At 31.1% G+C, this 12,589-nt stretch overlaps 1 protein-coding gene across 1 annotated transcript; it reads left to right on the top strand.

Moving 5' to 3' along the window:
• Positions 4,076-8,996, top strand: LOC107635837. The gene is made up of 6 exons (XM_016339398.2): positions 4,076-4,089; positions 4,246-5,174; positions 5,253-6,455; positions 7,160-8,456; positions 8,597-8,698; positions 8,957-8,996. Exons 1-6 carry the CDS (start codon positions 4,076-4,078, stop codon positions 8,994-8,996), a joined length of 3,585 nt encoding a protein of 1,194 aa, XP_016194884.2.

The raw sequence follows: 12,589 nt of genomic DNA, 5'->3' as shown, positions 1-12,589 counted from the left end.
AACTTAACCCTAATCTCACTTGTTATTAGTCGTTAAACTTGTATGTTTTAGTTAGTAGTCGTTAAACTTGTTATTTATATATTGTATTATTTTATTTTTGTTATTTAGAAAAAATTTGATTAAAATTACTTTAGGAACAAATAGGTTTAAAAGTGTGAAAGAAACATTTTTATTAAATTTTTAACATAAAAATATAATTAAAAAGTGAGCTTAATCATGCGGATATATCCGCAATCCGATCCGATCCGACACTCAAAAACGCGTATATTGTATCCGATCCGATCCGATCCGCGAACACCCCTAATATTACCATTTTTAGGAACAAAAAGTAAAAAATAAAAATATTAAAAATTCTTTTCGCAAATTATTAAAAAATTGAAAGGACAGGTCAACACATCGAAAATCACAGAAGAACTCATATGTCCAATTTTTAAAGAGGCAAGAAATTTAAAAATATTTTTAAATTATTCTCTGAAGTGCTAAAACCCTGCATGCCATTAGGGATAATGAGTTTTATCTTCTTATTCTTCTTTTATAAAAAGAAACTTTTGCAATTATTTTTGCTAGGTCTCTGCAGTAAACTGTTCAGACACCAAGACTAAGTTTCCCTTTTCCTTCCGGTATGACATGGTCTTCGTAGGTTGAACTGTGTAGGTCAATGGAAGTTTTGGATCAGATAATCAGCAAAGTAGCCTTGTTTTCCCCAAGGGCAATCCTATTCTAAGATTAAGGCATTGACATACAGGCCAGGAACATTTCTCCTGGTGTACAATATTGTGATGTGAGTGAACTGCAAAAACCTGTCAAGATCAGTACATATACTGTAAGTTGTATTTGAGGTTTTTTTTCCTTGTTTCTGTTACATTTTTCCCCTTTTACTGGTCCTCTGACTCTCAAGTGCATGCAGATTGGTCCATTCTAAAGTACAAAAACTGAAAGAGCAAAAGTTAAAGTGAGAGTTCATTTGAATTTGCATGGAATCGTATCTATTGATTCAACAACTGTAAGTGTAAAAGTTTTAGTGATTTATTTTCCTCGTTTGACATGATTTCAGAGAGCATGTGCTCCTGTGATCTAATAAAAGTTTTCCTTTTGCAATTTCCCCAAGTCCAGGAAGAAGTTGACATTCCAGTTTCCAAAGAATCAACTGCAGAAAACACCAAGATGGAGTGATGGTGCTGCTCCTCCAACCTTCAATGACAAAAGTCTCTGCAAATTGACACTGATACCAAGGTTTATCCAGGTGAAAGAAATACATAAGCATATGCATGAAGCTTTCTGTTTCCAATCAAGTTAAATTTTATGACACCGAGTTATTTATTTTTGAAATTTTATGCTTGTAGACAGGAACGGACCTAGGCACAACAGTGACGGGGCACTTGCCTCACTATGTTCTCAATTTTTTTGTTTAAAAAATAGTTATATATAAGGTAATCTTACTTTCAATTTTAAATAACCTCACTACAAATAAATTAAATTTAATTGACTAAAGCTTTAAATTTATTTTTTTATTTTTCTATCATTTTTACCATTATTTAACCTAATCAAATTTAGTTCTTGTTTCGTCACTCTTTTATTCCATTAAACCCTCCTCTTATTTTTATATTTTCAACTTTTTTTTTCTATTTCTTATTTAGTGGTCATCCTCTTTTCATCAAAAAGTAAATTTCAAGTTTTTCATATTTTTTATATAACTCTCCATGACTCTATGTATGTATTTTTCAATTTCATTGTTTCTCTTTTTGATATTTTCAATTGAAAATTTTAATTCACACAATTATAGTTTAGATATTAATCTAATATTTTATTCTCTTCATGACTTTATATATTTTATTTTATTCTCAATTTATTCATCCTTATTACTTGTTTTTTTTCTTACTTTTGTTTTATTATATGTACCTATGTCCATCAAGAGGATGGTCTGATTTTGTACGAATTCTAAATATTGAAACTTACGATGTTATTTCAGTTGGTTGTCGTTACAAGAATGATTCTATACTATACGTGACTAAGGACTAGAATAGATTCAATATTGTTTAGGTAATTTGGTTTTACTATTAGTATTTGATTAAATTATAATTATAGAATTTTAAATTATTGCCTTTATATATTACGATTATTTTTTGTGGATGTGCTATTTTTAAATAATTTAATAAAATGAAGTAGTGTCAGATATTATTAAGTTTATTTTTATCCTTTATTTCTTTATTTGTATTTTCATTATATTTGACAAAAAAATGAACCTACACATATATTAAATCGTTGACCTAAAGACAATTTATTTGCCAATAATCGGTGGATAAAATTGAAATTACACCCGTGTCATATAATTATAATTGATTAATTGGTATAAAATGAAATTATACCCGTGCCATGAGTAATAATCTAAATAATTATATCTTAACAAAATATAATTTGAAATAATTTATAAACAATTATCTTAACAAAAATAATTATTTAATAATTGATTTAAAAATCAATGCAAAAAAAAATTATTAATAATAGTATTATTAACTGGGTAAATAATATAATTTTAAATTATTACTTGAAATATAAATAATATATGGAAATCTATTGAGTAAATCAATAATTTTGCACATTAATAATTTAACAATTATTACTCAATTAACCAGTTAATTAAATTAGTAATAACAATTTCCAATTTCAAATTTTGTATATTAAGTAGTTATTAAAAACTGGGTAATAACGATTTACACAGGAAAATCATTGATAAATTTAATTAACCATATAGAAGATAACATACTAACAGTTTTAGTATATTATTTATGGCAAGCGAAATTATTTCCTCAGATTTTCTATTAAAATTGAAATTAGTAATAGTTTAAAAAAAGGTTTATTAATAAAATTACTAATAGTCACATTTTTATACACAGGATATATGTTTTCTATATATTATTTAAAAAATATAATGAAACATGAATAATGAATGAGTATGTTATTTCTTCGACTAGCTAATTAATGTAAAATCGAGTACCCTTTTTTATTCAATTGAGGTTATATTCTATTTGGTGAAAGTTTCAATCACCTTAATTAAATCCTGTCTTTGTGCCTTAACTTATACAAGTAGTAATATGTTACATATTATTTGGTATATCTAAGTAGTTATTTTTCATAGTGGAGATGTAAAAAATATATTAAGGTTTATTTCCAAATAATTACTGGATGAATAATAGTAGATTATATTATTTTGGGAAAGTATTTTCATTATAATTATATCAAATCAATATTTAATTATGATAAAATATGTTAATTATAATTATATCATAGAATTATAATAATTACGATATTTATGTTATATATTTTAATCATTTATGTACGTAAATAATTAGAAATCAATCAAATCAAATTATCACGGTAAATAATATGTTGTATATTATTACGGGAAATAATCCGTAGATAAAATTGAAATTACACCCGTGTTATATAATTATAATTGATTAATTGGTATAAAATGAAAAAAAGCCGTTGATGATATCAATTATGAACCAGAAGATATTGAAATATCACAGGAGTACCATGGTCTAAACCCAATAGATGAAGAAGGTATTGATGTATTCTCTTTTTTATTTTAAAATCTCTTGAATTCTGGACAACAATTAACTGATGTTATAAATCCTTTAGATACATTGGATTTTGGAGATCCCATATATCAATGTCTACACTGTCACTCTGTCAGGCCTTGATGTGGCTAGATGAATGCTTGGAAAAGTCAAGACGTAGCTCCAATCCTATATTTTGTTTATGTTGTTTGGAAGGAAAGGTTGAATTGCCTTTCTTGAAGCATTCACCTCAAACGTTGCAAGAGTTACATAGTGGAACGGACGAAAAAAGCATATACTTTCTTAAAAACATAAGGGCTTTCAACGGAATGTTTGCATTCACTTCTATGGCAGGAAGAGTTGACCATTCGATAAACAAAGGTGGTGCACCTCCTATCTTTCGCATTGGATGTCAAAATTATCACCGTATTGGTAGTTTACTACCACTGGAAAGTAAGAAACCAAAATTTGTCCAACTATACATTTATGATACTGAGAATGAGATTACAAACCGCATGGAATCATTTAGGTAATTGTTCGACTCACGCGTGTAATTCTTCTGTTTCCTAACTTTATCTAAAATGCTGATTATAGTAATATATTATGAGGAGTTAAATTCTCATGTGATCTTCTCGAAACTTGACAAATGAATTGAAGTTCTCATATATTGTTTATTCATTAACAGGTCAAACATCAGTGCAGAATTGATGGAAACTAAAATTGTTTCGTCCTTGAAAATCATGATGGATGAAAATAATGTCCTAGCAAAGGCATTTCGTTCAGCACGGGATAGATACCAAATTGATGGCTCTGCTGATGTTAAGTTACGGTTAATAACCAGAAGAAATACTGATGCAAGGACATATAATTTGCCAACGGCATCTGAAGTTGCTGCACTGATACTTGGAGATATTGACGAGAGCGGAGTTAATAGGGATATAATAATTGAGACAAAATCAAGAATCTTGCAGAGGATAGAAGTAGTACATCCAATGTACCTTGCTCTTCAATATCCTTTATTGTTTTCATACGGTGAGGATGGTTACAGATTACATATAGCTACTTCTTCTCGACCAAATGTCAGAAGAACTGAGAAAAGATCAACAATAAGCATGAGAGACTTCTTTGCATACAGACTTCAGAGAAGGACTAACGAGTCTCAGGTGCTTTTGCGGTCAAGAAGATTACTGCAACAATTCATAGTAGATGCCTACACTATGGTTGAGTCAGAACGGCTTTTATACTTACGATTGAAACAACCAAACTTGAGGCTAGGCAAGTTCAAGAAATTGCATGAGTGTATGGTTCGTGGTGAAACTAATGCCATTAACACTGGACAAAGAATTATTCTCCCAAAGAGCTTTACCGGTGGTCCAAGGAACATGTTCAACAATTACAAAGATGCTTTTGCAATATGTAAATATGCTAGATATCCAAGTTACTTTATCACTATGACATGTAATCTAGAATGGAATGAGATAAAAAGAGAGGTAACACCCCAAGGATTCCATGCAGAGGATAGACCAGACATCTTATGTAGAATATTCAAGTTGAAGGTTGATAAATTAATTAAGGAATTGAAGAGAGGAACATTCTTTGGAAAGATTATTGGATGTAAGTATAACTAATCTTCCTACGAGTTTTTATTTACTCTATCTATATTATCTATAGTTAATATTTTTAAATTTGCAGATTGTCCAACCATAGAGTTTCAGAAGAGAGGTCTACCTCATGCCCATTGTCTTTTATTCATGCATCCGGAATCAAAACCACGAACTGTTGATGACATAGACAAGGTTATTAAGACAGAGATTCCAGATAAGAGGGAAAATCCAAAATTGTATGCTGCTGTTGAGAAATATATGGTTCATGGTCCATACGGTCATTTAAATAGAAAGAGCCAATGCATGATCAATGGTAAATGCTCAAAGTTTTTTCCCAAGGCATTTCGAGATAGGACAATTATTGACGAAGCAGGCTTTCCAAGATATCAAAGAAGAGATGATGGGCGAACTGTATCAAAGAAAAATATAGAGGTTGACAATTCCTTCATAGTTCCATACAATCCCGGTCTTCTTCTAAAATTTGGATGTCACATCAATGTTGAGTATACTTGCCAAACTTCAGCAATCAAATACCTGTTTAAGTATCTTCACAAGGGTAATGACAGGGTGACAGCTGCATTTTATCAAAGCAACGAATCTCAGGTAGATGAAATACGTAATTATTATGATTGTAGATATATATCAGCATGTGAAGCTGCATGGAGATTGTTTGGTTATCCTATTCAAATAAAGGAACCAGCAGTAATAAGATTACCATTCCATCTTCCTGATGATATGCCAATTGTCTACAAAGATACCGATACAATTCAGTCAGTTGTTGAGACTTCTTTTTTCAAGGAATCTATGTTGATTGGATGGTTCAAAGCAAATGAAGCCCATAATGATGCAAAAAATCTGACTTATTTTGAGTTTCCAACAAAATTTGTTTGGAATGGAGAGCATCATATGCGGACTCATAGAAAGCAAGGCTATGTCATAGGAAGGATATCTCATATACCACTAATGAATAAAGAAGATTACTATCTAAGGCTACTTTTGAACATTCAAAAGGGATGCACGAGTTTCAGTGATCTAAGAACAGTTGATGGTGTCGTTTATGACTCCTTCAAAGATGCATGCTATGCTCTAGGACTGTTGCAGGATGACAGAGAATTCATTGATGCAATTTCTGAAGCAGGAACATGGCACTCTGCAACTTTTTTAAGGAGACTTTTTGTTGTTTTATTAACATCAAATAACATGAGTAGGCCAGATTTTGTTTGGCAAAAGACTTGGAACTTTCTCTCCGATGACGTACTATATGAACAAAGAAGATTACTGCAAATGAAAGGTAACTATAGTCTATTATAATTTTTTTCCCCTGTTAGAATTCAATTTATCATATAATTATAACAAAAATATTGGATAAGAAATTTTTAGAGTTATTTCTTTAACATAATGTCTTTTTTGGGAGTAAAATTATCATACATATGACAAATTGTTTATTGGTGTTCACTTTAACTTTTTTCTCTTTCTCTAATAATATTTAGAAAATATAACAAAACATTACTTAAAAATTGGATTATATATATATATTAATTTCGTACTTGCTTTACTTCCTCCTCTTAATACAAATTTTGATTCATTGCTGTAAACCATATCTACTTAATCTAAGAAACCGTAACTAAATCCACATGCTTCCAATACTTGCATTTGCATCGGTTGTTTGTGTGCCTTTTTTTTTTATGTTATAATGATTTTGATATTCATGTTAATCACAATAATATTTTTTAAAAGGACATGTTACTAATGAAGCATTTTTTTAAACCAAAAACAAGTAGTGTTATTTATCATTCAACAATGCATTTCAAACATTTTTTACCAGAGATTAATTTAATAATTTTTCAAGTAATTGTGTTATTTTAAATTGAAAAAATACAGATTTGATCATGTCAGAAATCTAAATAAAAGATATTGTACTTGCAAAAATTGAGGATTTGCTCCAGTCAAATGGCAGGTCATTGAAAGAATATTGTGGAATGCCATATCCTTCAGAAAATTTGGTGTCTAGCTTAGAAGACAGAATCATCATGGAAGAGTTGAACTTTGACGTTAATGCTCTTGCGAATGAACTAAGTGGGTATTTAGAAAGGCTAACTAATGAGCAGAAATTTGCATACGATCAAATAATTGGTGCTGTTAGCAGTAATATGGGTGGACTTTTCTTCTTATACGGTCAAGGTGGTTGTGGAAAAACATTCTTATGGTCAACTATATCATGCTCAATTAGGTCTAAAGGAGGTATAGTTTTAAATGTTGCTTCGAGTGGGATTGCTGCACTTTTGTTGTCTAATGGAAGAACTGCACATTCAAGGTTTAAAATTCCTTTGGCCATAAATGAGAATTTTTTGTGTAGCATTAAACAAGGAAGTCCTCTTGCAAGGTTAATATCCAAGGCCAAATTAATCATACGGGATGAAGCTCCAATGATAAGTAAGTATTGTTACGAAGCTTTAGATAAATGCCTCAGAGACATCTTAAGGTGTTCAGATTCGTATAATGCTCATTTGCCATTTGGAAGTAAAGTTGTTGTTCTCGGAGGAGATTTTAGACAAATTTTACCTGTGATTCCCAGAGGCTCACGGCAAGATATAATTCAGTCTTCTATTAATTCTTCATATTTGTGGCATAACTGTAAGGTTTTGAAGCTTACAAAAAACATGAGATTGTCACTAGGTGAAAACAACAACATACAAGAACTCAGAAATTTTGCAGAATGGCTACTCAAAATTGGTGATGGTTTGGCTGGTGATACAACAGATGGTGAATCGATCGTTCATATACCATCTGACATTTTGATTAAGAACTCTGAGACAGCTTTGGATGACCTCATTGATTTCGTGTATCCAAATATGTTATCCAATTTATCCGTTGAAAATTATTTCAAGGATAGAGCAATTCTTGCACCAACTTTGAATTGTGTCACTGATGTCAACAACAAGATGACTGCAGGGTTACTTGGACAAAAAAGAGTCTACTTAAGTTTAGACTCTGTGTGTGCTGAAGAGGAAAATATGGAATTTGAGTTAGATGCTTTCTCGCCAGAGATTCTAAATGGAATAAATTGTTCACGTCTACCACCACACAAGTTGGTTCTGAAGGTTGGCACTCCTGTTATGTTGCTGTGGAATATAGACCAAACTAATGGTTTGTGCAATGGAACGAGGATGCAAGTTAGAAGAATGGGAAATCATGTGATAGAATGCAAGACTTTAACTGGTAACAAAGCTGGAAATATTGTTCTTATCCCAAGACTGAATCTAATTCCAAATAATAAAATATTGCCGGTCAGGTTTCAAAGAAGACAATTCCCAATTATCATGTCATTTGCAATGACAATAAATAAGTCCCAGGGACAAACTCTATTGAAAGTTGGAATTTACCTTCCAAGGCCAGTTTCACCCATGGTCAATTGTATGTTGCGTTATCAAGGGTAACGAGTAAAGATGGTCTGCGAATGCTGTTGCAAGATCATGGGCACTTGGAAGATAACTGCACGATGAATGTGGTATATAGAGAAGTTTTTGAGAGCCTGTAATAAAAAGATAATAACAAAATGTCTTACTAAATCCATTTATTTATTAAAATTTATTACTATCACTTAAAAAAATTTAGAAATTCTAGGAACTAATAGATGAATTCTTATTGTACATTAATAGTTTGAGAATATTAAAATTATCATAAAAATTCGTATAATTTTATTCTCTTGACAAACAATTTTATAATTACGTTAATCATATAATTTTATATACAAACATTGATATAGTGTTGTTTCATGTATATATTTTGCAGGTATCAAAGGATAGCATTGAATTGTTATCAGCAGATTTAAATTATTTATTGTTTATTACAAAACTTTCTGCATTAGGATTCTCTATTAATTTGTTCTTCATTTTGAGCTGATTTTGATATTTTCTTACTTCACAGTAAACCAACATATAAAACTTTGTTGGTAGATTTAAGTATTACTAGATTATTTATGGTCATATTGAGTATATATGCCTGATTTATTGAAAAAAGTAGATTAAATAACTATTTTATAGTTAATACAATTAACACTATATTAAGAAAAGAAAAACAACGCATACAAGTTATTCTTTTATTAATTAAATTATTATAATTAAAATGAAATTTAACATAACAACTTAAAATTATAATTTTAATCTTATCACATGCATGGCACGGGTGATTAAACTTGTTCTAAATTATTTATGGTAAACCAAATTAACCAATTGAGTTTTCAACAAATTAGAGCTCAAATGGCATAATCTTCTTATATTCATCTAAGAGGTCTTGGATTTGAGTTTCTCTAATTTTGGTAAACAAAAAAAAAAAAAGATAAAAACCCAAAATAGCCCCTGACAATTACTTCGAAAGACACCGAGGTCCTTGACAAAAAAAAACTCAATCCGACCCTGACAATTATCTCGAAAGGACAACGAGGCCCCTGTGCCAAAAAAAATCAATATTGTTTTTTGGCACAGAGGCTAATTAGTCCAAAAAAAAAAATATTTGAGGCCGAATTGGGTGTTTTTTTTTTGAGTGCCTCATTATCCTTTCGAGATAATTGTTATATGCGACTCAAAAAAAATAATACAATTGAGCTCACTTCTATTCCACTCTTGTGAGTTGCGACGGACAGACGGAGATTCTGAGAAAACTTGTTAACTCTGAATCATGTTTTTCCTTTCGCTTCATCCTCAGCTATCTCTCAACTCATCAACACATTCATACTCTTGCATTTCAGAAACAACAGCACCATCCCAATTCCATTCCAATCCTTAAAGACCCCAACATTTCTCCAACCCCACGACATCCTTGACCTCTCTAAGCCCAAAAACAAGAGGCTCAGCAAGCGCCACGTGGATAAAAAAGAAGAAGAATCTGAGCCAAGGATTTTGGTATGCAATCTTGACTAACAAGTAATTACCGACTTCTAATATTTCAAGGGAATGTGCTATAGTATTGCTATATATAAGCAGGGAGTTCCTATTATATTTGTAGTAATTGTATGAATCTTCTAGTATTAATGATTCTCCTTTGAAAATTCTTCAACACTGTGAGAAGCTATGTTCTATTTTATGACTTGGATTCTTAATCAAGCCACCTCATTGATGTCAATTTAGATAGAACCAACTAAATACATTAGTTCTTGATGCTATTTGATTAATTACTCATATATGGAAAAACAGTATCTGTATAATAAGAAGTAATTGATTGAAGATTTATGAATCAAATCAATACATGTATATGAAAATGATAAGTTGGCTGTCAACCAATATTAGCTTACAGAAAGAAAATAAGGCTATACTCAGAACTACTTTCATGATTGTCCCTTTATGCATAAAGTCAACTAAATCATTTTGTGTGTTTAATATGAACTATGAAGGAAGGAACAGAAGACTTCAAGGCTTAGCTGCTGCTATCCTGAAGTTGTGGGAGAAGAGTCTTATTGCAAAAATGAATTGAAGGCAAGTTTGATAGACAATCTATTGTTCAATATATGCAAGTTTCAAGACAATCTATGTTGAACTTAAGTCATTGATATTATGCATATAAGGCTTTAGTTGTTCTCTCTCCCGATATAATTGGGAAGGGCTGTAATTCAATTTAGCTAAAATCATCCCTTACACCAACTTTTTTTTTAAGAAAAATAATTTCATGATTAGCTTCTATATATGCTTAGTATTTGATAGTGGTGGATGGGACGCTGGACTATCCTTTAACATGGTTTCTTAGTGCTTGGTAAACAAAATTTCACCCACACCGGTCTCATTTCGCTGGAAAAGCTTCATTATTTTTTCGTTAAGAATTTATGCTAACAAAAAATACAGGTAGGCGTGGAATTTTTCACAGAGAAGTTGTGAAGGTCTTCACCAAGCAGAGACTAATCAGTCGGGTCATCTACACTGCGAAAATGCTGGAAACTGAGAGTGGTGGAATCTTAGTTTCAGTTGACAAACTCAAAGAGGGCCATGCAATCATTATCTACCGTGGTAAAAACTATCGGCGGCCTTCAGAAAAGGTAGCGAAAATTCTCCTAACCAAAAGAAAAGCTTTGCAAAGATCTCTTGAAATGCAGAGACTTGGAGTAAGACTTCTTTCCCTTTTTTCATTTAGAGTGGTGTGCTTTCTGTTGTTTCAGTCACTGAAATTTTTCGCTCATCAGAGACAGCAGACTATCTTCGATGTGAAGCTAACTGGTAAATAAGAGTAATTATTCTTGAAATTTGCATTAATGTATGGCAGTATTAACAATTAAAATTTCGTCTAGGTGTCTTTTCCTTTTAAGCGTCTGTACAATGACATTTATATTTATAGGGTGACATGCATGATCGTGGAACTACTCTAGTTATCTGCTCAATTGATTGCTAACATAGAGAGTAATATATGCCTCCTTCTTTAACACATATCTTTCTTCACTCTTCCATTATTTTTCTAAATACACTCCGCTCTCTTATGCAACGTCCCATTTGTTCTTCTGTCTGGAACAGTTGAAACATCTGGGTGGTGTGCTTGGAGGGACAGGAAAAGGAAAAGGGAATGAAGCATCTGCAGAGATGAACCCTTTTAAGCGTATGTTTGCAATTTCAAGTTTCAAAAAAGAGCAGGATTAAAACTTTGATGCCAAGCCTTTTATGAGCTTTCCCTTCTTTTCCCTTCCATTCCCTTCCAAAGTCATAGTTTTGATATAAAGCATCATCAATAATACTTAACGTTGTTTTTAGTATAGTTTGCAAGGTTCGACCAAGTACCAACCGCACAATATCAAGATTTAGATCACTATGAGTATGAGAGCAAGGACTTGGAAGTGTATAATGTATTGGAAAATAAGTTTAAATCATACATATGTTTTATGATTGAGATGAATGGTTAAAATCACTAAGACATCCTTAGTCCTGATATACTTAAAACTGTTTTTAAACTATAAAGCTTTAGTTCATTTCACACTTAAGTATCTTCTCCACCTCTTTTTCCTCAAGAAATAAAAATTCACAAACATAATCTAGAATGAGTTGTGTTAATTTTAAGCACTAAACAACACTAATCTTTTTTCTCTAATTAAATTTGTTTTACAAATAATAATGGCAATCCGGTATGAGTCTCTGTCGTAGTCAATAAGCTTGTGTGTAAACACAATTAGGTTATGACAATCCGGTATGTGCCAACTTCTCTTTTATTATATCTGTATTCCAGCTGTGTAATTTTTCGGTAACTTTTGCCCCTCTCTCTCTCTGCTTGTTATTTTATCAAATCAACACGCCAATTTTTTTTATATGAGAAACAATTATTTTATATATACACAAAAAATTAGTCATTAAATTAATTATTTATATAAAATATATATTAAAAATTAATTAAATAACATATATATTTATATAAAAATATTTTGATATACACATAATATTCTTATAAAAATTTGTG

Source organism: Arachis ipaensis, chromosome B04 (genome assembly GCF_000816755.2).
Source record: "Arachis ipaensis cultivar K30076 chromosome B04, Araip1.1, whole genome shotgun sequence".
NCBI lineage: Eukaryota > Viridiplantae > Streptophyta > Magnoliopsida > Fabales > Fabaceae > Arachis > Arachis ipaensis.
Note: the sequence above shows the minus strand (reverse complement) of the source record. Positions and strands in the feature narration are given on the sequence as shown.